The sequence below is a fragment of the Sorex araneus genome, chromosome X (genome assembly GCF_027595985.1).
Source record: "Sorex araneus isolate mSorAra2 chromosome X, mSorAra2.pri, whole genome shotgun sequence".
Lineage (NCBI taxonomy): Eukaryota > Metazoa > Chordata > Mammalia > Eulipotyphla > Soricidae > Sorex > Sorex araneus.
Window position 1 is genome coordinate 191,343,237 of NC_073313.1, and position 23,931 is coordinate 191,367,167.

General features: G+C 36.4%; 1 protein-coding gene across 1 annotated transcript in view; it reads right to left on the bottom strand.

Moving 5' to 3' along the window:
- ACVR1C (activin A receptor type 1C) overlaps window positions 1-23,931 on the bottom strand; it is an 89,639-nt gene that overhangs the window by 41,322 nt on the left and 24,386 nt on the right. The window contains exon 2 of the mRNA XM_055122867.1: window positions 13,058-13,288. Within this exon, the coding sequence (XP_054978842.1) occupies window positions 13,058-13,288 (231 nt within the window). The remainder of the gene's footprint in view (window positions 1-13,057; window positions 13,289-23,931) is intronic.

Below are 23,931 nucleotides of genomic sequence, written 5' to 3' on the forward strand. Positions count from 1 at the left end.
TGGCTCTGTGCTCGGTGATCACTCCTAGCGTTGCTTAGGGAACCATGCTTGGTGCCAGATATCTAATCAAGGTTGATTGGGTGCAAGGCAAGTGCCAAAGCCCTGGACTATCCTTCTTGTCCCCTAATGTGTGTGGTTTGACATTTTATTTTATTTCGTTTTTAAAGACAGTGTCATCTGAAGAGTTCTATTTAAGATGAATCAGTCAAATGTGAAAATATATAGTTGCACTTAAACATGTAAAGTGTATACATAAGAAGTACAGGTTGAAAGGTTAAGTTACAGATGCTAATTTCATTCATCTAATCATGTTATTCTGTTTCATTTGTCTGTTTATGTAATTCTGTATTCATGGATCGCGGGCATCCCTCCCAACCTCAGGGCTTGTTGGAGCTCCTAAATCTACTCCTTCTCCAAGGAATTCTTATAAAGATCACCAGGGCTGATCCAGATTTCTTTAAAAATATCCAGATAGAAGATAATTCAGTTAATTCTCCCAATACTGCTCGACTATAGGAAACAGCAAACTGTCTCCTCTCTTCCCAGTGTGAGATTTATCATGCCAAAAAGGTCAAGATTAACTTAAAGTATTGAGCAAGGGCAGTATATTTCCTGACCTAAAGATTCAATCGAATGGGGACAATGACATGAAATAACATGGCAATTATTTCTGCCTTTTAACTGAATCAGATGAGCTATTGATAGATCATTCTATTGTTAAATGCTCAATCTATAAATGTCTACTTGCATCAACTGTCTTCATCAGAATTAATTTCAAGACTGCATAGCTGGTGAGAGCCCCCAAACAAAATATTTCTTAAACTCTTTGCCTTGAACTACGAGCTTGCTCGAAGTATCTGAACACTCAAAACTATCAAAATTTTTTTTGTCCACTAGCATTTGAATTTAAGAATAATAATGACTGTGACTCAAAAACAAAAATAAATTAAAAAATAACATAAAGAAGAAGTGTATGGGAACATTAGGTTAAATATAATCTTAGACATAGAGTTATAATAAATTTTCACTTCAAGGAGAGGTTAAACTCACAAAATGTAGAAAGAAAGATTTAAATAAATCCCATGTTGGGGTTAGAGCGATAGCACAGTGGGTAGGGTGTTTGCCTTGCACTCGGCCAACCCGGATTTCATTCCCAACATCCCATATGGTCCCCCAAGCACCACCAGGAGTAATGCCTAAGTGCATGAACCAGGAGTAAACCCTGTGCATAGCCAGGTGTGACCCAAAACAAAAAAAAATTAAGCCCCTGTTTTTTCTTAATCTTAGGGAATGTACCCAGAGACTATAGTTCTGTAATGAGTATCATCATCTAAGCATATGAATAATACAGATTTGTAAAATAATTAGAAATTTTTCAATATTAGTGTGTTAAGCCAACATATGTGAAAATATTAAGGTCCTTGGAAGCAGTACACATAGTTTGTAACCCCTAGTTTAAACAGAGAGCAGACAGGTCCAAAAGCCTTATTCTAGGAACCAGCAGCATGTGACCACGGTCACACCTCGCAGTGCTTGGTACTAGTGTATAGGCACATGGCACAGGGGCCTTTGAACGTGTTAGGTGTGTGCTCCACCACTCTGAGCTATCTCCCTAGACAAAATACATTCTCTTTTCAATTTTGCAATACATGCATATAGGCAAAATTTCATAATATGAAATCACTGTTTCACAAGACAAGAACTGCTTCCTATATTAAGTTTTCAAAGCACAAGTTTGACCTTTTGTATGCTTTTATCTCCTAGCACTTTCTAAACCAGAAAAAATCACATCACCTTTCAGGGTTTTCTTTGTGGGATGGGGTGGGAAGGGGTACCTGTCAGGCACACCTGTCAGGTGTGCACTGAATCCTCAGAGAATGAGCTATAAATGTGTTGTACAATTCTACAGAGTCCCATATTTCTCAGCATGTAGATGTCACCTGACTAGTCATTATCTTACACTGACTTAAGCAACAAATTTAACCTTAAAATAGAAAACCATAAGAAAATAAACAACAATGGATTTTTTAAGTAGTGAAGATAACAACCAAAACCTCAATTTTCAGAGAAATAACACTCATAATGGGAGTCTGCAATATTAATAATTATAGTTAGCTTTAAATTACTTCTGACAAATTCCGTTTCAAAGTTTGGATAATTTGTCCTCATATGCAATCCTTCAATTTGGTATAAAGTCCAATTTAGATGTGTATCTAGCTAATGCGTATGTTCACTTACTGTTACATGTTGGTCATTTTTTTTCTTTTTACATATCAAAAACCAGACTAGGAAGGTGAAAACTGTGATAAAAAAAAGTTAATAAAGCAACCCATTTTAATTTTGTGCCTGCATTTTGTAGTGAAACAAATTAATTATCAAAAATAGTAACATAAAATTATAAACCAAAACATTGAAGAAAAAAACCAAATTATTATTATTATCTCTTTCAAACATTGTGCGTTTGGGAATTCAAATGGCCACAAAGAAGCCTGGTACTTGAATGTTTGTGTTGAGTAGTCTATTTACATATAAAGTATGGTCTTCAAAGCATTCACAAACTAAAGAAAAATTTCTATTTAAATTAAACCTCAAAATAACTCGTTTCTCTAGCCCAGGTTCCTGACCTTATACTGATTAAATTTATATGAAATATTTCAACTGCCCCTAAGATGCTATTTGACATCAATATTATTTCTGTCTTCCCCGGGGCCCCTCGGAGGGGATGGGCTCCAGCTTCCCTCCCCACCAGGAGCAGAGCTCCCAGCGGCCAAAGACCACCGGAACCTAGCTACAGCCATGCTGGAGGCCCCTCTCCATACTTTCGGACAGGCCTCATGCATGAAGGTACCGGCAGAGGAACCCAGGTGTGTGTAATCCCATCAACGGCCAACATCCAGAGAGAGACTTAAAAGCAAGCTCTCAGAAGTGCGCGGCCGCTAGATATCTAGCCTTCTCCCTCTGGGAGAAACTGGCAATCTTCTGAGAGTTTTCTGCCCACATGGGACAGCCTTGCAAGAAGCCTGGTGTATTCATATGCAAATGAATACATATGCAAAATTCCCATGGTGTATTCATATGCAAAATCCAGTAACAAGCTGGATCTCATTCCCCTGACCCTGAAGAGCCCCCAGTGCAACATCGTTAGGAGGGCCCAGTCGATATGGACTAAGATCTCAAGGAAAGGACGAAATGAGATGCTACTGAGCCCACCCGAGAAATCGGTGATTAACGGGATATCGTGATCATGATCGTGATTATTTCTCTAAGCAAGTCTCTGATTTCATCAAAAGTCATCTGAAATAATTTGTTCTAACCCAAAATGAAATCCAGCCATGAAGGAATCAAGGCACAAAATGGGATTCCTACACACAGGCAAACCCATATATTTTCACTAAGGATAAACACAAGTTATAAGACTGTACTAAATAAGATAACTCAACAAGGCTAAAACTGAATATATACATATATATATTAAATGAACAATGAATAGAGAAAGCTCAGGCCCATTAAGTCCATTGCCTTAGCATCAGCCCACTGAAAACAAGAGGGAGATCTTACTGACGCTAAATATTCCCATCTTTGTGGATAACCCAAGTACATGTATTTTTAATACTAAGATTTAATCGTTAGCACTATGAATAAATTTACTTTTCTTTTTCAGCAACTATGCAGATCAAACAGCACCTGTCTATGAATCAGGTAAACTCAAGAATACTGCTTTGCTGATATTTCTATAATAATTAGAATTGGTTTAGCTACAAATAGAATGAAATACAAGTTTGTTTTCCTACTTCATTTAAAAGTATTTGAGGATAATTGGACCAATGATAGCAGGGTGGCTCTCTAAAGTGTTCAGTCAGGCTTCTTTCAGCTCCTCTGTTGCCACAAACAAATTGGCATACCATCATCTTCACAGTGCAAGCATCTGCTAACCTCCACCTGTTGCACTCAGGAAGTGTGATGGAGGATGTCATAACAATATGACACTAGTGTACAAGAGTGAGAACGCTTTTTGCTTTAAAGTGTTATAACACCATGCCCATCACCAAAGTGCCAATATTCCTTCAATCAGGTGTCCACTGGACCCTTTCTGGCCACTTGTCCTGAGCAACCTCAGTTTTGTGGTCTGAATATAAAGATTTGTTTGCAAAGGACATTGTTTTACTCCCTGGCTTTGTTTCCTTACATAGCACATATGAATGATGTCATCTGGTATATCGCCATCTGATGTTTTGCCTAACATAATACCTTGCAGTTCATCCAGGTGGAAACAAAAGGTAACAGCACTCTTCAATCATTCAACCAATGGTGATGGAAAAAGTCAACAGCCACATGCAAAAGATGACACTGGATTGTGCTACTCAATTTTCCCATCACTATTTGTTGAAGAGGCTTTAGTTTCTACATTTAATACTGATCTGCATTATATTAATTGTATTGAGTTTCATATTTTAGATATTGTATTTATTAAATAATTTATATTATACTGTTTCAGTAGTTTTTTATTTCTCTACTGCAACTTAGGCTGGAGCGATAGCACAGCGTTTGGGCATTCGCCTTGCATGCAGCTGACCCGTGTTCAATTCCTCCGCCCCTCTCGGGGAGCCCGGCCAGCTACCGAGAGTATCGCGCCCACACAGCAGAACCTGGCAAGCTCCCTGTGGTGTATTCCATATGCCAAAAACAGTAACAATAATTCTCACAATGAAACATTACTGGTGCCCACTTGAGCAACTCGATGAACAACGGGATGATTGTGACTGTGACTGACTGTGACTGCAACTTAAAAATATATTCTGTGAGAATACTTTCTGTCTTAAGTATAATAAAGATAGCTACATTGTTTTTGAGAAATACAGTCTCAGAAATCTCAGAACATTTCAACTGTAGTTATCAGTGATCTTCTGAGTTATCTGATGTATAAAGAGTCATAAAATGTGTCTCTAACAATTCTTATTTTGGTCAATATTTATATTAAATTCTGGAAAAATTATTTAATTAACCACTCACTTTACCAAGATAATGCAATTTTAATATTTTAGCACATTAATTGAACAGAGAATGAAAGTACTCTTGTGATTTAGTAGCTAAATAAAATGAAGGGAAAATGCTTATGATAGAGATTTTTGTTCTCACTATCAGTCAGTGTCATCTTTATACAAGAAGCAAATAAAACTTTAATCCATTACCCCCAGGGTAGAGTAATACAATTTCTTCTAGTATTCTAAAATGCTTGGTTTTCATTATAATCCTATTCCATCAGGTTGGGAAGTTAATTTGAGTCATATGGAATCTTCTCCATTCTTTTCTCGATAGTTACCTTTATATGCTAGAAGGTTTAAAAATGTCAAAGGAAAAAAAAATTATCTCTGTGCTAATGGGGAAATAAATGATACTTTGAAGGGATCGAGATTATAAAGTAGATAGGAATTAGGAATAGTGATTCAGAGAATATCAGTAGTAATTCAACCATTTTATAGATTTTATTAGGCATTTACTAGGCCTGAAGTGATAGCACAGTGGGTAGGGCGTTTAACTTTCTGGGGCTCCTCCCTCTCAGCTAGGTGTTGAGGGTAACATGCTATTCCAGGGATAAAACCTGGGGCTTTTTTCCTCAGATTTCTTTGTCTATTTTAGGGGTCTTGTGGTCCCAAATAAATTTTAGTAATAGAGCTTTTAATGTACAAGTTCTTTTTACCTTCTTTGTTAGGTTGGTTCTAGGTACTCAGTTCTTTTTGATGTAAATATAAATAGGATTATTTTCTTATTTTTTTCTCTTCTGACTCACTATTTGCAAACCAAAAAAATGCAACATATTTTTGTATGTTGAATTTTTATTCAGCCACTGGACTGTACTGCTTTACTGTTTCCAAGAACACTTTAGTGAAGTCTTTAATGTTTCCCATGTATTAACAAGTTTACAAATAGTGACAGTTCACTTACTTTTCCAATTCTTAAGCATTTTATTCATTTTTCATACCTAGTTTCTATAGCTAGGACTTTCAACATTATATTGAATATTAGTGATGACTGTGAATATCCTTATATTGTACCTGACTTTAAAAAAATCAACTTTTTGACACTGAAAATGTTATCTGTGAGTTTGTTATATATAGCCTTTATTACATAGAGATATGCTCTTTAGATTATCATTTGTTGAGAACTTTATCTTAAAAGGAGGTCCACTATTCTCAAAAACTTTCCATTAATTTGTTGATAAAAATCATGTGATAAATCCCACTTATTTATAAAGTATGATCCTTTCTATGTAATGCTGGATTCAGTTCACCTTTGTAGAAGACCTGTGTGTGTGTGTGTGTGTGTATGTGTGTACATATCACGGTATCACTGTCATTCCACTGATCATTGACTTGCTCAAGTGGGCCCAGTAATGTCTCCATTCTAACCCTATCCCTGAGATTTTAGCAGCCTCTCTTTACTCGTCCTTCCCAACGATGCCACATTAGAGGCTGTTCCAGGTCAGGGGAATGAGACCCATCATTATTACTGTTTTGGCATATGAATATGCCAGGCTCTCCTGAACCCAGAAATCAACCTGCTGAAAATGCAGGTATGTAGGTTTTGGTGACAGATATCAACAGGCTTTCTTTGCATCTACCTTCCCCTATCCATATATAATATTATATTTTATGTATTTATTATATATTCATTGGAATATTAAATAGGTCATCTTTGAAGGTTGAATCAAAAATCCATCTTGATGTATTTTGTTCTGGAGGAAACTTTAGATTACCATCTCAACTTCTTTGCTTGTAATTGATCTTTTCTCTTTTCCCATTTGCTCATAAAAGTCTTATGTAACCTGTATTGCTATGAATTTCCCTGTTAATACTTATTTTCTTGTGTGTCTTCACTCTTACCTGACTAGAGGAATCTTATTATTACTTCCTTAGTTTTCTCCAACCAAGTGGTTTTTCAATAGTATTCTATTAATTTCCAAATGCCTGAGCTTTGCCTGTTTTCTTATTTGTTTGCTTGTTCATTTTTTTTAGTGCTCACTTCTACTTAAATAGAATTGTGGTCTGAGAAGAGATAGCATTATTTCTATTTTCATGACTTTATGAGCACTCTTTTGGTCTCCCAAAATGTAGTACAGTCTATTGTCCCTGTCTCTCCCCAGGTCTGCCGTTGTTTGAAGAACTCTGCTGGTCCTTTAATTGGTGAATATATGCCCAAAAGACTTAAATCTTCTTAACATATCAATTTTTTAAATCAATATATAATGTCCATCCCATTTCTTCTGACTTTCATTAGTCTGAAGCCTGTTTTGTCTGATACAAGTATTACAATCCATGATTTGGTTTTTGGCTACCATTTTCCTGCATGATTGTACTGCAGCCTTTCACTCAATCTGCGTTTACCATAGAAGTTCAAGTCTGTCTCTAGTGAGCAGCAAAAGGTTAGGTTTATTTCCTGACCCATCCAAACACTCCGTGTCTTTCCACTGGGAATTCAATTCATTGACATTTGAGAAAGTATTGAATAACGGGCGTATAGCCATTTTTCTACAAATATTCTGGATGTTTTTGCAGTTTCTTTGTGTTTATTTGGCTTTCTTTTATTTATCTAATTTACTTATTTATTCATTGGATTTTATTTATATCACTACACAAATCAAATTCTATTTGCCTATCCCTGTAATTGCTTCTAAGAATTGTTTGCTTTGTGGCTACCACATAGTTTATGTCTAAGATTATTTCTCCCTTTTAATTTGAAGCTGGTATTCATTTGGTATCTTCTTTATTATTCTCCTTTATAAGTTCTTAAGTGTCTCTGTTTTCGAGTGAGTTTTATTTTTCAATTTTATAAAATACCATTTGGTACTTCTTGCAAAGGTAACTTACAGGCAATAAATGTCTTTAGCTTTTGTTTGTCTAAAGATATTTTTAATCACTCCTTAATATCTGGAAAGAAAAGAATTCCTTGCTGCATGTTTTTTAATTTAAGACTTGAGTTCTGTCATACAAACTCTGTCTACAGAGTTTCATTCAAGAAATGTAATATCTTATAGAAGTTCATATACATGTAATTTTATATGAAAGACTGTTATTCTCTTGCTGTTTTCCTCTCTGTCTCTGTGTCTGTCTCTGTGTCTGTCTCTTCTCTCTGTGTCTCTGTCTCTCTGTGTCTCTGTGTCTCTATCTGTCTCTCTCTCACACACACACACACACGTGCACACATACATGCACACACGCACACACACACACACACACACACACACACACACTGCACCAGTTCAATTTCAACATGTCTTGGTGGTCTTTTGTTTAAGTTTATTTCATTTGGAATGTTTTGAACTTTCGGGATCACAGTATATGTTTCCTCCTTCAGATTTGGGACATTTGCGGTTTCAAAGGACCTGAAATATGATAACCAGCGATATTGGACAAGTGTATATTCAATGAAAGCTGAACCAGAAGAATATTTGCTTCATTAATTATTGTCTGATAATCTGAATATGTAAAAAAATGTGATCTGTTTCTGCTGTGTTCCCTTTTCTGCTAGCTCATGTTGTGGCTGGAGCGATAGGACAGCAGGTGGGGCATTTGCTTTGCCCGTGGCCGACCCGGGTTCAATTCCTCCACCCCTCGGAGAACCCAGCAAACTACCGAGAGTATCCTGCCCGCACGGCAGAGCCTGGTAAACTACCCGCAGCACATATAATATGCCAAAAACAATAACAAGTCTCACAATGGAGATGCTACTGCTGCCGGCTCCAGCAAATTCATGAACAACAAGACAACAGTGCTACAGTGCATGCTGTCTAACATCTAGCATGCTTGGTTGCTTCTTCAGTATGTACTATTCCTGTTCTTGCAAAATATGTTGGTTATTTTCTTTAAGGCCTAATAAAGCATCTTCCTATGGGAGGGTAGGGATAGTCAGGGGGAGCTGGGGTAAGAATAAGGATCAGTGAAAAATACATTCATGTCTTACATGCATGAGACCTTCGTTTGATCCCATAACCATTGGGGAGAAAAAAAGGAGTTAAGGTGGATAACTTCAAAATTTGTTTTTCCTTTAAAGAGACATCTTTGGATAAAAATAGTCTGACATTACTTTAAACAAAGTTTTTCCTCTCAAGAGTCACTGCATCATTCAGAAAATTAAGAAAATGTCAACTGGAACCCCAAATCCCTGTGATGTCTAGCTTATATTTTGGAATAAATAACTTCTCAGGAATAAAGTTTACAGTTTGTATCTAGGCTGTAGTTTTCCTTTATTTGTTTTTTTTTTTCCTTCTTGGTTTAGGGGCCATACCTGGTAGTACTCAGAGCTTACTCCTGGTTCTGCACTCAGGGGTCACTACTGGGCAGAGGCCATGTGTCCATAAGTGGTGCCAGGGATGAAACCTAGATGGCCAGTGTACAAGGCCTTAGCCTCTCTACTGTCTCTCCAACCCATTTTTCTTTTCTTTTTTTTCTTTTCTGAAGTGCTTTTTAGTATACTTAGGCCTCCCATATGGAATTATAATGGGATGGGGTTTTATCTGGTTTAAATTTTAAATAAACATTGGAGGTTTTCATTAAATAATCAATCTTGAGCAAACCAATTTTTTTTCACTTTTGTTTGTTTTGAACTTTGAGATCACTAATAATCCACTCTTCTACATAATTTACTCTCAATCACAGATCACATAAGAAAAAAATATCAAATGAGATTAGATAATAAAAGACCTTAAAAATAAGAGCATTCACTGATCCACACAGTAAGAAGTCCAGGGACTCGAGAGACAGTAGAGCAGATATGTGGTCCCACTGCATATGACTGACTTGGGTTTGATCCCTAGCACCACATTTGGTCCCCTGAGCCCTCTAGGAGTGCCCTCTAAGCTCAGAGCCAAGAGCAAATCCTGAGCACCCTGGTTGTGTTCTCAACAAAACAAAAGACTGAAAAACCCAAAGTACGGCAGAAGCATTACCAAAATGTCTTGTTAGAAAATCATAGCTTCAATCTAATTCTATAATTCCTGACATGTAGATGCATTACATTCCCTTATTGTTAAAGATATTATCTAAATTTCTAAGACTTTTAGTTGAAAACATTCTAATGTGTGCATAAGGGCTTTAAAAAAAACTTTTATTCATCTAATGTATTAAAAAAATAGCATTTTGCTCCAACTGCAACTTCCCAGGTATTAATGATTTGAGTGTCTTTTTAATACTTAACCACTTTGACTCTTTTTTTCCTATAAAATTTCTGTCTGTGGATTATTTTTTTCAAGTCCATGCTCTGGCTATGTAGTATCACTCCCACTCCAAAGTTTGTTCCACTCTAGAAAAACCAGTATTTCTTGAACACAAGATCCTCTCTTTCTTCCCCCTCACATTGTTCTAAGTAAATTTCTTTCAGTAAAAACCTTTTTTCTTCAGGGACTGGAGCAATAGCACATCGGGTAGGGCATTTCCCTTGCATTCGGCTGACCCGGGTTCGATTCCCAGCATCCCATATGGTCCCCCAGGCCCCGCCAGGAGTAATTCCTGAGCGCAGAGCCAGGAGTAACTCCTGTGCATCGCCAGGTGTGACGCAAAAAGCAAAAAAAAACAACAAAGAAAAACTTTTTTGCCTCACTAAAAAAACAGTGCTCTGTCCATTTTATTAATTAAAATATTCTTTTTTCTTGTCTTTCTCTCGCCACATGCTCTTTTACCATGTACACAGACACATACATTTACGTGCACAAGCTCTTCACCTTTTAATTAGCTGCTTCCCACTTGTGTCTGCTACACACAATACTCACCCAAATATAATTTTCATTTGGTTTTATTTATGTCATGTTTTATTATTCATTTTTATTTTTGTTTGCATGCAGTTAATTATATCTGCCTTTCCCTTTCATGTTAGTTGGATTCCCTTTCTTATTTAAGAACAGATTCCATACTACAGATTCAAAATTATTTTCTAAGTTTTGCTCTGACATTTAAATTGTTTTATATTTCACAATTAGATATTTAATCAAGCTGCAATTTATTTTTGTATATGGTATGACACTGTGGTACACCCGTTGTTTTCTTCCAGATGGATAGATAATTATGCCAGCTTAATTTTAAAAATAAACTATTCTGGAATTTCTATTTCTGCCAAATTATACTTTAGATGTCCACAGAAGCCCATCTTGGTATAGCACACACAGAAAAATTCTGAATAAAATACAAATAAAAATTCTATTATATAATTAAGCTGGTGGAGAAATAAATGAATTTGACCAGCAGCCAAAATTAAAGTACAAATCCAGAGATATGTGTGAGCATTGGAGCTTCCATTTACTCTGGGAATGTCTGCCAGTTCTTCGTGGCTATTAAGGACTTAGTTGACAAACTGTATCACGACATCAAGAGATAAAATAGTTCCTGAAATAGTGAAAGGTCAGAGCATAGATCTTTATGTAATCCAAGCAATTAAACTTGGAATGATGTTTCTTGTTTTAAGCACACAAAAAAAAATTTCTATAGCATGAGGCTTGTGTATACTTGTCTATTTATCTGTCTCATTCTTGACTTTTGGGTAAACAGAACAAAAGAAAGAGACATATCTCCTGAAGTTCCCGCATCACAATGTACTCACCCACATACGCAACTCAGATTCAGAATTGCTATACTTTGGCTCAAACAAAATCCAAATACAGATGTGTGATACAAAGCCAGTATAAGCTTTAAACAAAGCTTCTGCTCACAAATCCAAAGAAAGATATTGATGGAAACACAGTAGTGAGAAATCTCAACATTCCACTTTCAGCAATGGGACTTCAAGACCTTCTAAGCACCATTTGGGAAAACCCAAAAATTAAATAAATTAAATATGTTAAAAAATATGATAGTGGACTAGTAATATGACTACATAGGAACATCTGAGATTAACAGTATCTTAAATATGTTAATTTTGAAAGTTTATATATATGCAAAGATATTCAGCTATTAATTGTTAAGCACCAGTTATTGCTAAATTTACAAATATTGATTAGAACACACCCACTAGACATTCTTTTCATCAAATTTTTTGACTACTTGCTTCCCCCCTTAATTTGACTGGAGCAATAGCACAGCTGTTAGGGTGTTTGCCTTGCATGTGGCTGACCTGGGTTCAATTCCTCCATCCCTCTCAGAGAGCCCAGCAAGCTACCAAGAGTATCCCGCCCGCATGGCAGAACCTGGTAAGCTACCCATGGCATATCCAATATGCCAAAAACAGTAACAAGTCTCACAATGGAGATGTTACTGGTGCCTGCTCGAGCAAATTGATGAACAACGGGATGACAGTGCTACTGTGCAGCCCCTTAATATCCCCAAAGTTTCAAATTTCTGAACACTAATAAAAGATGATTAATATTTTAGTTATTTATAAATTAAGATAAAACATATTGAAATGGGAAAGGCAGGAATAGAACAAAAATATAATGGTCAGATCCTATTTCATCTCTTTTTCTGCTACTAAGTCCTGTGAGTCGAATGTGGATTGAGAAAGCAGGTATACAGGACGTACCCATAAAAAAATAATTATCTCCCTAAGTTTTGGTCTCTTCTTCCTTCCTCTTCCTCCTCCTCCTTCTTGTTTTTCTTTTTTTGAGTCACACTCAGTGATGCTCAGGGGTTAGTCCTAGCTCTGCACTCAGGAAATACCTGTGGTCATGCTGGGGGGACCATATAGGATACCGGGAATCAAACCCAGGTTGGTCATGTGCAAGGCAAACACCCTACCAGCTATACTATTGCTCCAGCCCCTGGTCTTTTCTCTTCTTTTCTCTTGATTTACATTTAAATTTGTTTCTCTAAGATTATTCATGAAAACTTTTAAATCCATTATTTACTTCAAATATATTATTCATCTGTCAAACTTCATAAAAACTGCTATGCTGTCATCTGATTTTGAGAGTCTTGTGCAATTAATAATATCAACCTCAGGTAGGCTCTAGATCCCTTTTTCAGTAAAAAAACAGACTTCTCTATTTAAAAGGAACCTAAGATGTATTGATTTGTACCATACTTCGAATTCCCCAAGAGTAAAAATAAATCTGAAATGACAAAAGGTAAGCCCTTACCTGTTGGAAGATGCAGTGTTATGTTGTTGCAAAAATCTGTGAAGCAGCATTCCGTTTTGGTAACATTGTTGGAACTGTGGCAGAAGACTTGAGCATTTAACTCTGGGAGAGAGACACAGGACTTTATCACCTGTTCTTTCCCATTGGTGAGCATAACTGAGGCCCAACATGCTCCTTCTGTTTGGCACGTAAAGTTTGAAGAATCACACAGAAGACAAACACACTTCAGTCCTGGAATGTATGAAGGGGAAAGAAAAAGATAAAGATCCAAAAGACATCACACAAATTTATTTCATAATACACAAGTATATCAAACCAATCTGAATACAGATTGAGGTAGTGTTTAAATACATAACAATGAACACTGCTTACATAAATGTTACTCCTTCTCGGTCACATTTAAGTACGCAGGTTGAAGAGTTGTCATTTACTATGTTGCTTGCAGTTTTGTGAATTTATGCAATTACTTCAAAATCTTTTTTTTCCCCCGCCCATGATCTAAATGCTTCCTTCTTAAACTCTGTCATCTCTTTCCTAAATCACCAGCTCCTAAGAATGCCTGGATACAGTAACTCAGCAACCAAGGAGCGCTGTCCAGCACTTGTTGAGCACTGAAGTATCTTTACAGCAGCTGTGCAACCAAACACTCCCATCTTCTGTTCATTTTCTTTTTCTTCTCTAACCATTTGGGTGAATTTTGGAAACACAAGCCAACCAGAGACACTCAGAGTTCTAAAAATAATGTTTGATCCTTTACATTAATATTCTGTGAAAGTTAAACGTGACTGTTAGTACCCTAGGGACATTGGTGGGTCACTCTATTTCCCACTCTCCACTAGGGAGTGTCTCTTAAATCAAGCATAATATGAAAACAGACTATGGTTTCCAGGTAGTTTTTACTATTGAGCATATCTACTCGATAGAGAAAACAGTCATGAGTAGTATAATTTATCATCAATATCAATACAATTTTCAAAAATTAAACTTTGATAAAATAATCTTTTCACCTCACAACTTTCACATTCCTCACTACACACACATGCATGCACACATATACACACACATACACACATAACCACAAGCTACATCACAGTTCAAAATAGTGCAGCATTTCTCTGTTTTGATGTAGAATAACTGTCAACATGATAAGTCCAGGAATGTGAGCAATTTATTCAATACATTCTTTTTAAAGATAATAATACTATTTAGGCCTTTTGAATTGTTAATTTTAATGAACTTTTTATTAAGTCATAATTGCTCCTTATAATTACTGCTACTCAAACTTGAGTATATTTAATATAGTTAAAATATTTGATATATAAATGAAACTTTTATAATTAATGATTACGATTAAAAAGAGCAAGTGTATTAATAATATTGCCATCTAATTTCTAAGAAAATTACTGCACATTAAATGTAAACTATTCCTTTTATAATTCTTAACCTTTTTAAGGTAAATACTATTTTTAAAAATACTTTTAAGCATTTTATTACTAAGGGAAATACAATCGGTAGATGAAATAATATTTAGTTGTCAACCCTACACCAAGAATAATAATTCACTATTCTATTTATTTTAGTGATGAATTTAATAACATTCATATGCTACAGTATGCTACTTTTATTTTAAATTAAAGTTCAATTTAACACTCAATTGCATAAGAGTTTCTCAAACTAATGTGGCCTACCATCCCTTTTCTAGAAAGAATTATTCAGTACCCCTCATTCCAAGAGCACTACCTTCTTGAAATGAACAAAGAGAAGCCCCCCTCAACTGCACCCAAGGCTACAACCAGCCTCCACCAGGTTACCTCAGCACCCCAAGACGGTGGTATCGCTCACTTAGGTAAACAGTGATATAACTGGGATTCAATAAAGCTAGTTACATACAATCAGAGTGACAAAAAATGTTGGAAGCCACTTTTGTTAAATAAAACAGAGCTCATATAGTGAGGATTCTGACAGTAGAATCTCCATGTCTAGTACTTTTCAATTCCAATAGGGCGAAGTTTAAATCCGTGCTATATTACCTTTTATTATTTAAACATTACTGGGACCCTCTGTGTCTCCATGTCCTTTTATAAAATTTTAAAAGTTTAAAATTTTTTAAACTCCAGGGGCTGGAGTGATAGCACAGCGGGTAGGGCGTTTGCCTTGCATGCGGCTGACCCGGGTTCGATTCCCAGCATCCCATATGTTCCCCAAGCACCGCCAGGAGTAATTCCTGACTGCATAAGCCAGGAGTAACCCCTGTGCATTACTGGGTGTGACCCTAAAAGCAAAAAAAAGAAAATTTAAAATCATACCTCTTCAGAACATTGCTGAGAAAATTAAGTATTAGTTAAGTTCTGTGAAGTCCTTAGCATAATGTCTGGTGCATAGGAAACACTATGCAAACATTAGTGGCTATGTCTTCTCATGCTGGAGTATACACATTTAGCTGCCCTATGAAAATAATATAACCATGTGTGATCCATAAGTATTGTGAATAAGCTAGAGTGCACAGAAAAGTTTAAACGTATAACAGGGGCTGGAGATATTATTTCTGTATGGTAGCTTCACTGATGTAGCCCAGGTGACACCTGAGCACCATCGGGGTGGCCCTTGTTGATTCGAATACCACAGACACCGAGTAGCACCATATCCTCTGGCCCTAGTACTGAACCATTCATTTTCTTGCTTGGCTGAATACTGCAGAAAGTGGGTCCAGATTCTCTGAGCACCTTTTGAAAGGCCCCCTCAAAACCATAAAATAATAAATTAATGTCAAAAACGAAGATTAGGGAGAGATCCCCAAAGGCTGGAGCACACATTCTGCAAATGGGGGAGAGGGAAAGAGTATGGGGTAGAGGCTAGGGATCAATCCCCAGCACCTTATGATTCTCCGAAAACAGGATCAACCCCCCATTCACCTTCCCCATTCCAAGCACCAGCCAGCAATAGACCCTGGGTGTGGTTCAATAGAAAACAAAGGGCATCAAAAGTGCATCCAGTCCAGCTCATATCCTACCATTTCCCATAGTAGGTGATATCATGGCTTTGACTATATTGAGGAAAGTTCCTTCGATGTCCATTTTGCTGAGTTTTCATCATAAACGAGTGCTAGATCTTGTCAAATGCTTTCTCTGCATCTATTGATATGATTATGGTTTTTATTATTTCTTTTATTGATATGATGAATTATGTTGGTTGACTTGCGAATGATAAACCATCCTTGCATCCCTGGGATGAATCCTACCTGGTCATGGTGCATGATCTTTTTATGAGTCGTTGGATTCTATTTGCTAATATTTTGTTGAGGACTCTTGCCTCTATGTTCATTAGGGATATTGGTCTGCAATTCTCTTTCTTTGTGGTTTCTCTGTGGTATCAGGGTGATATCTGCTTCATAGAAACTGTTTGGAAGTGCTTTTGGTACTTTAATTTCCTGGAAAAGCTTAAAGAGGATTGGGAGTAAGTCCTCTTTAAGGGTTTGGAAGAATTCACTAGTGAATCCATCTGGGCCAGGACTTTTGTGCTTGGAGAGACTTTTTATTACCATTTCAATTTCCTTGAAATGATAAGTCTGTTCAGGCATTCCAGGTCTTCTTGGCTCAGCCTTGGGAAGCTATAGAAATCTAGGACTTTATCCATTTCCTCAAGGTTTTCATGTTTTGTGGCATAAAGATTCTCAAAGTAATCTCTAAGGATCCTTTGAATTTCTGTAGTTTCTGTTGTTATGTCCCCCTTCTCGTTTCTTATTCAGTTTATTAAGGTTTTCTCTTAATAAAACTTTGATTTTTTGTGTGAGTCTTGCTAGAGGTTTATTGATATTGTTTATTTTCTCAAAGAAGCAGCTCTTGGTTTCATTGTTCTATTCGGATTTTTGGGGGGGTTTCCATCTCGTTAATTTCTGCTCTGAGTTTTATTATTTCCTTCCTCCTGTTCAGATTGGTCTCCTTTTGTTGGTCATTCTCCAAGCTCTTAAGCTGTGAGGTTAGTTTACTTATGTGGGCTCACTCCTTCTTCCTGAGGAATGCTTGTAGAGGTATAAATTTTCCTCTTAACACAGCTTTTGCTGTGTCCCATAAGTTTTGGTAACTTGTGTCCTCATTTTCATTCATTTCCAGGAATCTTTTGATTTCCTCTTTGATTTCCTTTCTAAGTCTCTCACTGTCCATTAGTGAGATATTTAATTTCCAGGTGTTTGATTTAGTTTTCTGTTTGTGTGTGTGATTTATTTCTAATTACACTGCATCGTGGTCTGAGAAGATCGTTGATACAATCTCTATGTTCTTAATTTTATGGAGGTATAATTTGTGGCTCAGCATGTGGTCTATCTTGGAGAATGTTCCATGCACACTTGAGAAGAGTATGTATTCAGCTTTTTCAGGATGAAATGTCCTGTATATATCTACTAAGTCCCTTTCTTCCATTTCTCCCCTCAAATGAAGTATGTCCTTGCTACGCTTGAGTCTGGTTGATGTATCACGAGGTGAAAAAGTGGTGTTGAAGTCTCCCACTAGTATTGTGTTGCTATCAATGACTTTCTTCGAGTCTATGAGTAGTTGTTTTAAGTACTTTGCTGGTCCCTCATTAGGTGCATATATATTTAGTATTATTAGTTCTTCCTATTGTACAGATCCCTTTATCAATAAGAAATGACCTTTACTGTTTCTTTTCACCTTCTTCAGTCTGAAATCAATGTTGTCTGATACTAGGATGGCTATCTCAGCTTTACTATGGGAGTTGTTTGCCTGTATAATTGTTTTCCAGCCTTTGACTTTGAGCCTGTGTTTGCTCGGACTGTTGAGATGTGTTTCTTGCAGGCAGAAGAATGTTGGGTTCAATTTTCTAATCCATTCTGCCACTCTGTGTCTTTTAATTGGTGCATTTAGCCCATTTACGTTGAGAGATTACTGTTATGGGGTTTTGTCCCATTTTTCTGCTGAAATTTGTCTTGTCTTAAAGTAACCCATTCAGTTGTTCTTGTAACCATGGTTTTGAGTTTATGAAGTTCCAGAGCTGTTGTTTATCTGTGAAACTGTGTGTTGTTCCTTCTGTTATGAATGAGAGTCTAACCAGGTAAAGTATTTTTATTTATTTATTTCATTGAGTCTTTTCACTATATCCTGCCACTGTTTTTAGGCCTTGAGGTTTCATCAGACAAGTCGACTGAAAATCTTAAAGATGCTCCTTTATAATAGGCAATTTCTTTCCTTGATCTCGCTGCTTTCAGGATTTTGTCTCTATCTAAGGTTTTGGTCATTTTGATCAGGATGTGTCTTGGGGTATTTTTATTTGGATTTCTTCTAGCTGGTACCCTTTGGGCCTCCTGAATGTGGTCACATGTTTTCTTCAGCTCTGGGAACACTGTAGCAATGATGTCTTTGACAGTTTTTTCTTCATCAGGGTTTTCTTCCTGCCCCTCTAGGACACCAATAATTCTTATATTACTCCTCTTGACTTCATCACTACCTTATCTTGCCATCTGTTCCTGGATTATCAGTCTCTTTTCCATTTTCTGTTCTTTTCTAGAGAGCTTCTGGACTTCATCTTGGAGTTCACTAATTCTGTTACTGTAACAGCAGAGCTGTTACTCTACTGCTGTGACCTTCCACTGAGTTTTTTAATTTGCCTACCAGGTTTTTCAGTTCTGACATTTCCGTTTGTAATTTTGTTTGCATTTTCGGAATTTCTACCTTTGAATACTCTTGTACTTCATTGGCATTGCTTTCCATTGTTTCTTTTAACTCCCTAAGTATCCTCAGTAGCTCCCTTCTAAATTCTTTGTCAGAGAGGTTGTCTAGCACTTCATTGCTGTTGGGGTCTTCTTGCCTAGCCCCTTCAATAAATAAGCTTGGTGGGGTTCTTCAGTGCTTTACCATTGTGACCTCTGTGGTTTAACCCTTCACGCTCACTGTTACTATTCTGCTTATGATACAATATTAATTGAGGTGGGCTTAATGAGTTATTGGCTAATGTGTTTCTGGTGGTTAAGCTAACCTGGTGAAAGTTCCAACTAAGAGAGTAACTTATGGTTCTTATGGGATATGAAGAAGGGACAATAATTCACGGCCTTTGCTGCTCCAGGAAGGAGCCTTGAATGAATCCCACAGGCCAATATCTGAATGGGATGAGCAGAGGGTGCCCAGAACGTTGCAGCTTGGGGTGCGCACTCGGTGTGCCTCAATTCCCATCCCCAGAGATCAAGGATGAAAACCAGCTGTCCTGGGTTCTGGTTAGAATCGCGGCTCTGGGAAGGAGCTCTGACATGGGCCGATAGCTAAATCTGCTTATTCATTTTAGAGAAGATGACTTTATGGGTCTCAATATCCATCCGAAAATGGAGAAATGACCTGGAGGGGGCAGTGTGCCCTGAAATACTGCTAATAATTTAGGACTCTATAACTCTTCAACGCATAAAATTTACAACTACAGAAAATTTACAACTACAGCTTATATGAAACTATAGTTGATAATTAAGAAACTTACTTCACTGTGATTATTCTTCACTCTCATATTTTCTGAGCCTAGTGTTGGGAAGATTCATTTTCCTGATACACAATGTCAAAATATTTGATACTCGACTCATTTCACATTTTATGTTTTAAAGACTGTTACTTCTTGTGTTTTCAATTTCCAAGGGAAGGCTAGACAAGAAATCAAGGGAACCAACTGAAGGATATGAGTCTGGTGAGAGAAGACAACCATCAAGCAGTCATTACTTAAACATATTAGCTTATGCTTATTTCTCACCATGGACAATTCCCAGTGCAATTGGTTAGTTAGCTGTTACTATCTCTGTAGATAGTAAAATAAGAATCCAAAACATCAAGTGACTAAATTAATGCAGCATTTGTATGACTACTTAAGCAATACTGATTCTTTCTCACCATAACTTATGTTTTTCAAAAAATGATACAGAATCCATTCTACCATCTCCCAAACTACTTAGAAACTGTGAATAAAACATAGTACGGATGCATGAAAATTGAAAATTTTGAAAAGTAAAATGAATTTATTTTAAAAAATACGACCAGATCAGAGCAATAGTACAGCAGATAAGGTAATTGCCTTGCACCCATTAAGGATGTTCAATACCTAATACCACATATGGTCCCCAGAAGTCATCCTGAATTCAGTACCAGTCCTGAGGCACTGAAAAGTATGGGTCAAAACCGAAAAAAAAGAATAAAAAAAATTACTGCTTAATAGTTTTCAAGGAATAATGTAGATGTTTTCTGAATACCTGAAAAATTCTAACAATTTTCTAATAATTTCCTAAAATTTAAAAAGAAAGTATGAATTACACAAATAATGTAGACCTATGCTATACAGTTAAGACATAAAAAATAACCTTTCATTAAATCTTGCAAAGTGAAAAACACTGACAAAATTGAGAATGTATTGGTGACTATGATTTCAAACATCTACTAAATATTCTCATTTATTTTTGACATTCTTGCAAAATTGACCAAAAAGGGGGAAAATTAAATGAAAACTCTGTATTATGTCTAACATACAACATATTCAGTCGTACATTTTTTATTTCCCCTAATCCATGTTATGACTACATTTGATATATAATTAGGTTATATTTATATCAGCCATTCTCAACATAGAACTCCTACTATGCCAATTAAAGTGTAAGCTACCATTAGTGATTAGACTTATGCTTTCACATTTTATGTTTTAAAGACTGTTAAAAACTCAGTGAGACAGAAAATTCCGTGACTGGATAGATCTGGCTGTTTAAAGAAACCCAACTTTATGTTTCTTTATTGTAAGTGTTTTGTAAGTATCTTTATCCTGTACTTGACTCATGCAGAAAGGGATAGCAAATGAAGTTAAAGAGGGAGGTAATAACCCATTGTAAGGAGATCTATTAGATTTTTGCCCACAAGAAAGATTCCACATTTCTTGTGTCCCCTCCAACTCCTTTAATTAGGGCCCCCTCTCCCCTTTTGCCGTTTTTACCAATTAATTCTTAAAAGACATCTGTTACCCACAAAACATCTGTTCCTATTAGAAACCAAAGTATGTATATATCCTAATCAACCAGAAAGTAAATTGTCATCTGTATTTACATGTGATAGAAAACACACCTTGTCCAGAAATGTAAAAGTCACCAAACTAGCCCCAAAATATTATACATTTGCACTAAAGTGTTATTTTTAATTAAAATAAAAAATATTTCATTAGGGAATAGTTATTGAATTACATGTGATTTTTAGTAAGTGGACTTTATATTATGTAAATTTTCTATATGCTAAATATTTTTGAATATTTGACCAGTGCCTTATATAAATTGCTGACATGTACCTTTTTTTCTTTCCATGTGTTCACTGATTAAGTTTCAGAGTTTTATCACAGGCTTTGAAACATAAAATAATTTTTTGATTCAGAAAACTGCCTCAAACTTGAACTGCTAAATATGTCATCTTTTCACCCTTTTCCGCTTTCTAAGTTAAGAAAAAAAGCAACTAAAGCTCACTGGTGTACAGAATATGAAGAGCATGGAAGAGAAGCCAGGACAACCAGCACTCCAGCTTCTGAAGGAAAATCAGACACGCTCAAAGAAAACTGGACTCATGTCTTCCTGCTCCTTCTATTCCTTTAGGAGACGTTTTACTTAAAGATTTATTTTCTCCTAATGCCTTTCCAAATAGTAAAGAATAGAGTAGGAGAAGGTATTATCATCAATTAAGTATAGGTAATATATAAGGACAGTAGAGATAAAGGCCAGAAGAATCGCTCCAGGGTCTGGAAACCTGCCTCATGTGCTGGGGCAGTTGGGATGGAGAAGGGACCACTACAGTCAGTGATGGTTGGAGGGATTGTTCAGCATGGGAGATGTATGTTGAAAGGAGACTAAGGTTCAAACATTATGGCCTCTCAGTGTCTGCATTGCAAACCAAGATCTCAAAAGTAGAGAGAGAGTAAAAAGAAAGGTGCCTGCCACAGAGGCAGGGAATAGGATGGACAGGGTGGTGTGGCAGGAGGGATACTGGGAACACTGGCAGTGGAAAATATGCATTGGTGGAGGTATGGGTATTCCATCCATTGTTATAACTGAAACTCAATCATGAAAGCTTTGTAACTGTATCTCATGGCAATTCAATTTTAAGAAATTGAAATTAAAATGAAAATAAATATAAGTAATATAAATGCAAATTTTGGGGTGAAATAAACTTGTTCAATAGTGATTCAACTTTTAAAATTTCTGTTTTTCAGGCTCCCTCCCCCCAAATACAGAATTCCATATATATGAAGATACACACAGCACAAAGAAAAATTGTTCTTTTGGCAAAAGGCTGATTATGCTCTTTGATCAGAATTTTATATCTTTGTATCTGAAAAGGAAAAGAATCCTGACAGGAGAGACTGTATCCAGGGGAATGGCTGTCAATTCCAGCTGTAGGGTTCAATCTACAAAAGGTTCAGCACATTCTGACATCAAGTACCAGCTATTCTGAATGTCCTGAGTCCAAAGGCAGAACTCAGTGACAATGGACATTTCCACTCATCACTATCACTCATCTACCCATCACCAACATTACTACCAAAGAGTACAGATACATTTCTTATCCTTTCCACAACTTTTAGATTCCTCACTAAAAGTAGGTAAATTCAGAAAGTAGATTATACGGTTTCTAAAAACCCTTCGAGTTTGATAACTTCTCTGCTCTGCATTCACAATTCTCATATAAGTAGCTTTAGGTTTTTCTTATCTCTAGCAGATAAAAAGAGAAAGATGAGATTAAAAATATGAGCACTCTGGGAAGAATAAGTTTGCAGGCCCAATTTCACATACTGATATTTCAAAGGTGAGGTGCTCCTACTGAATTCCAGCAAAACTTCAGTTGATATTAAAGATGCTTTATCTTACCTGTATCTATCTTACGTTCTTTCCAATATTAGCATGACATTTTTGAAAAATGGAAGAAAAATTAACCTCTAAAATTGTTCTATATAAATTTTATATAATTTATCAGTGACTTTGATAGAATCTCTCTCTCCCTACTTAAACATATGTGTGTATATGTAGACACACGGTGATATATGCACACTCATAAAAGTATGTGCATATGGATGCAAGGAAATATATATCCATGAAAATGGCACACAAAGTAAAAACAATAGCAATCTCTTTCTAACAGCAGAAATGAAACCGTTTACAAATCATACTTAAAATATTGACCAAAGAAGGTACAATTCAAAATTAGCTAGAAAATATTATTTCTTTTACATACTCAAAATTATAACTAAAGTTTAAAAATGGGGAAAGGATAGGTTAAACGCAATTATATCATAAAAAACTCCTGGTGCAATTTTAAAATTATTTTTGGTTTCTTGGGCTACACCTGGCTATATTCAAGGCTTATTCCTGGCTCTGTGAGTAGGGATCATACCAGGGCATATACTCAGGTTAGCTGCAAGCAACGAGAAACCCCCTGTACCATTTCTCTAGCCCCATATTTTTTAACTTTTTAATGAAGAAAAATGATTCACTTAAGGTTTTGTTTATAAGCACAGATGTTAACTTAAAGGCTCATTTTTCAAAGATAACTTTCCCAAAAATGCAGTTACTAATGTATGGCCTCTAAACTGCTACAGTAAAGTACAAACAGAAACCAACCATGAAGGGGATTAGAAACCAATCTTCACGGGTTAATGTCAATAATTATTTGTACGATTTCTCCTAAATATCCTCATGAAGGCTACATTTGAAAGCAGAAAGGGGCCTTTTCCTCCTGCCTTCAGAAACTGAGGCACTCAGAAAACTTGACTGAAGCCAAGTATTTTGTGTTCAAAAACACTGTGACCTGACATGTATTCTGGTCTCAGCCCACAGTTTAAAACGTTAGGCCCTAATGTAAGTGTAAAGTTAA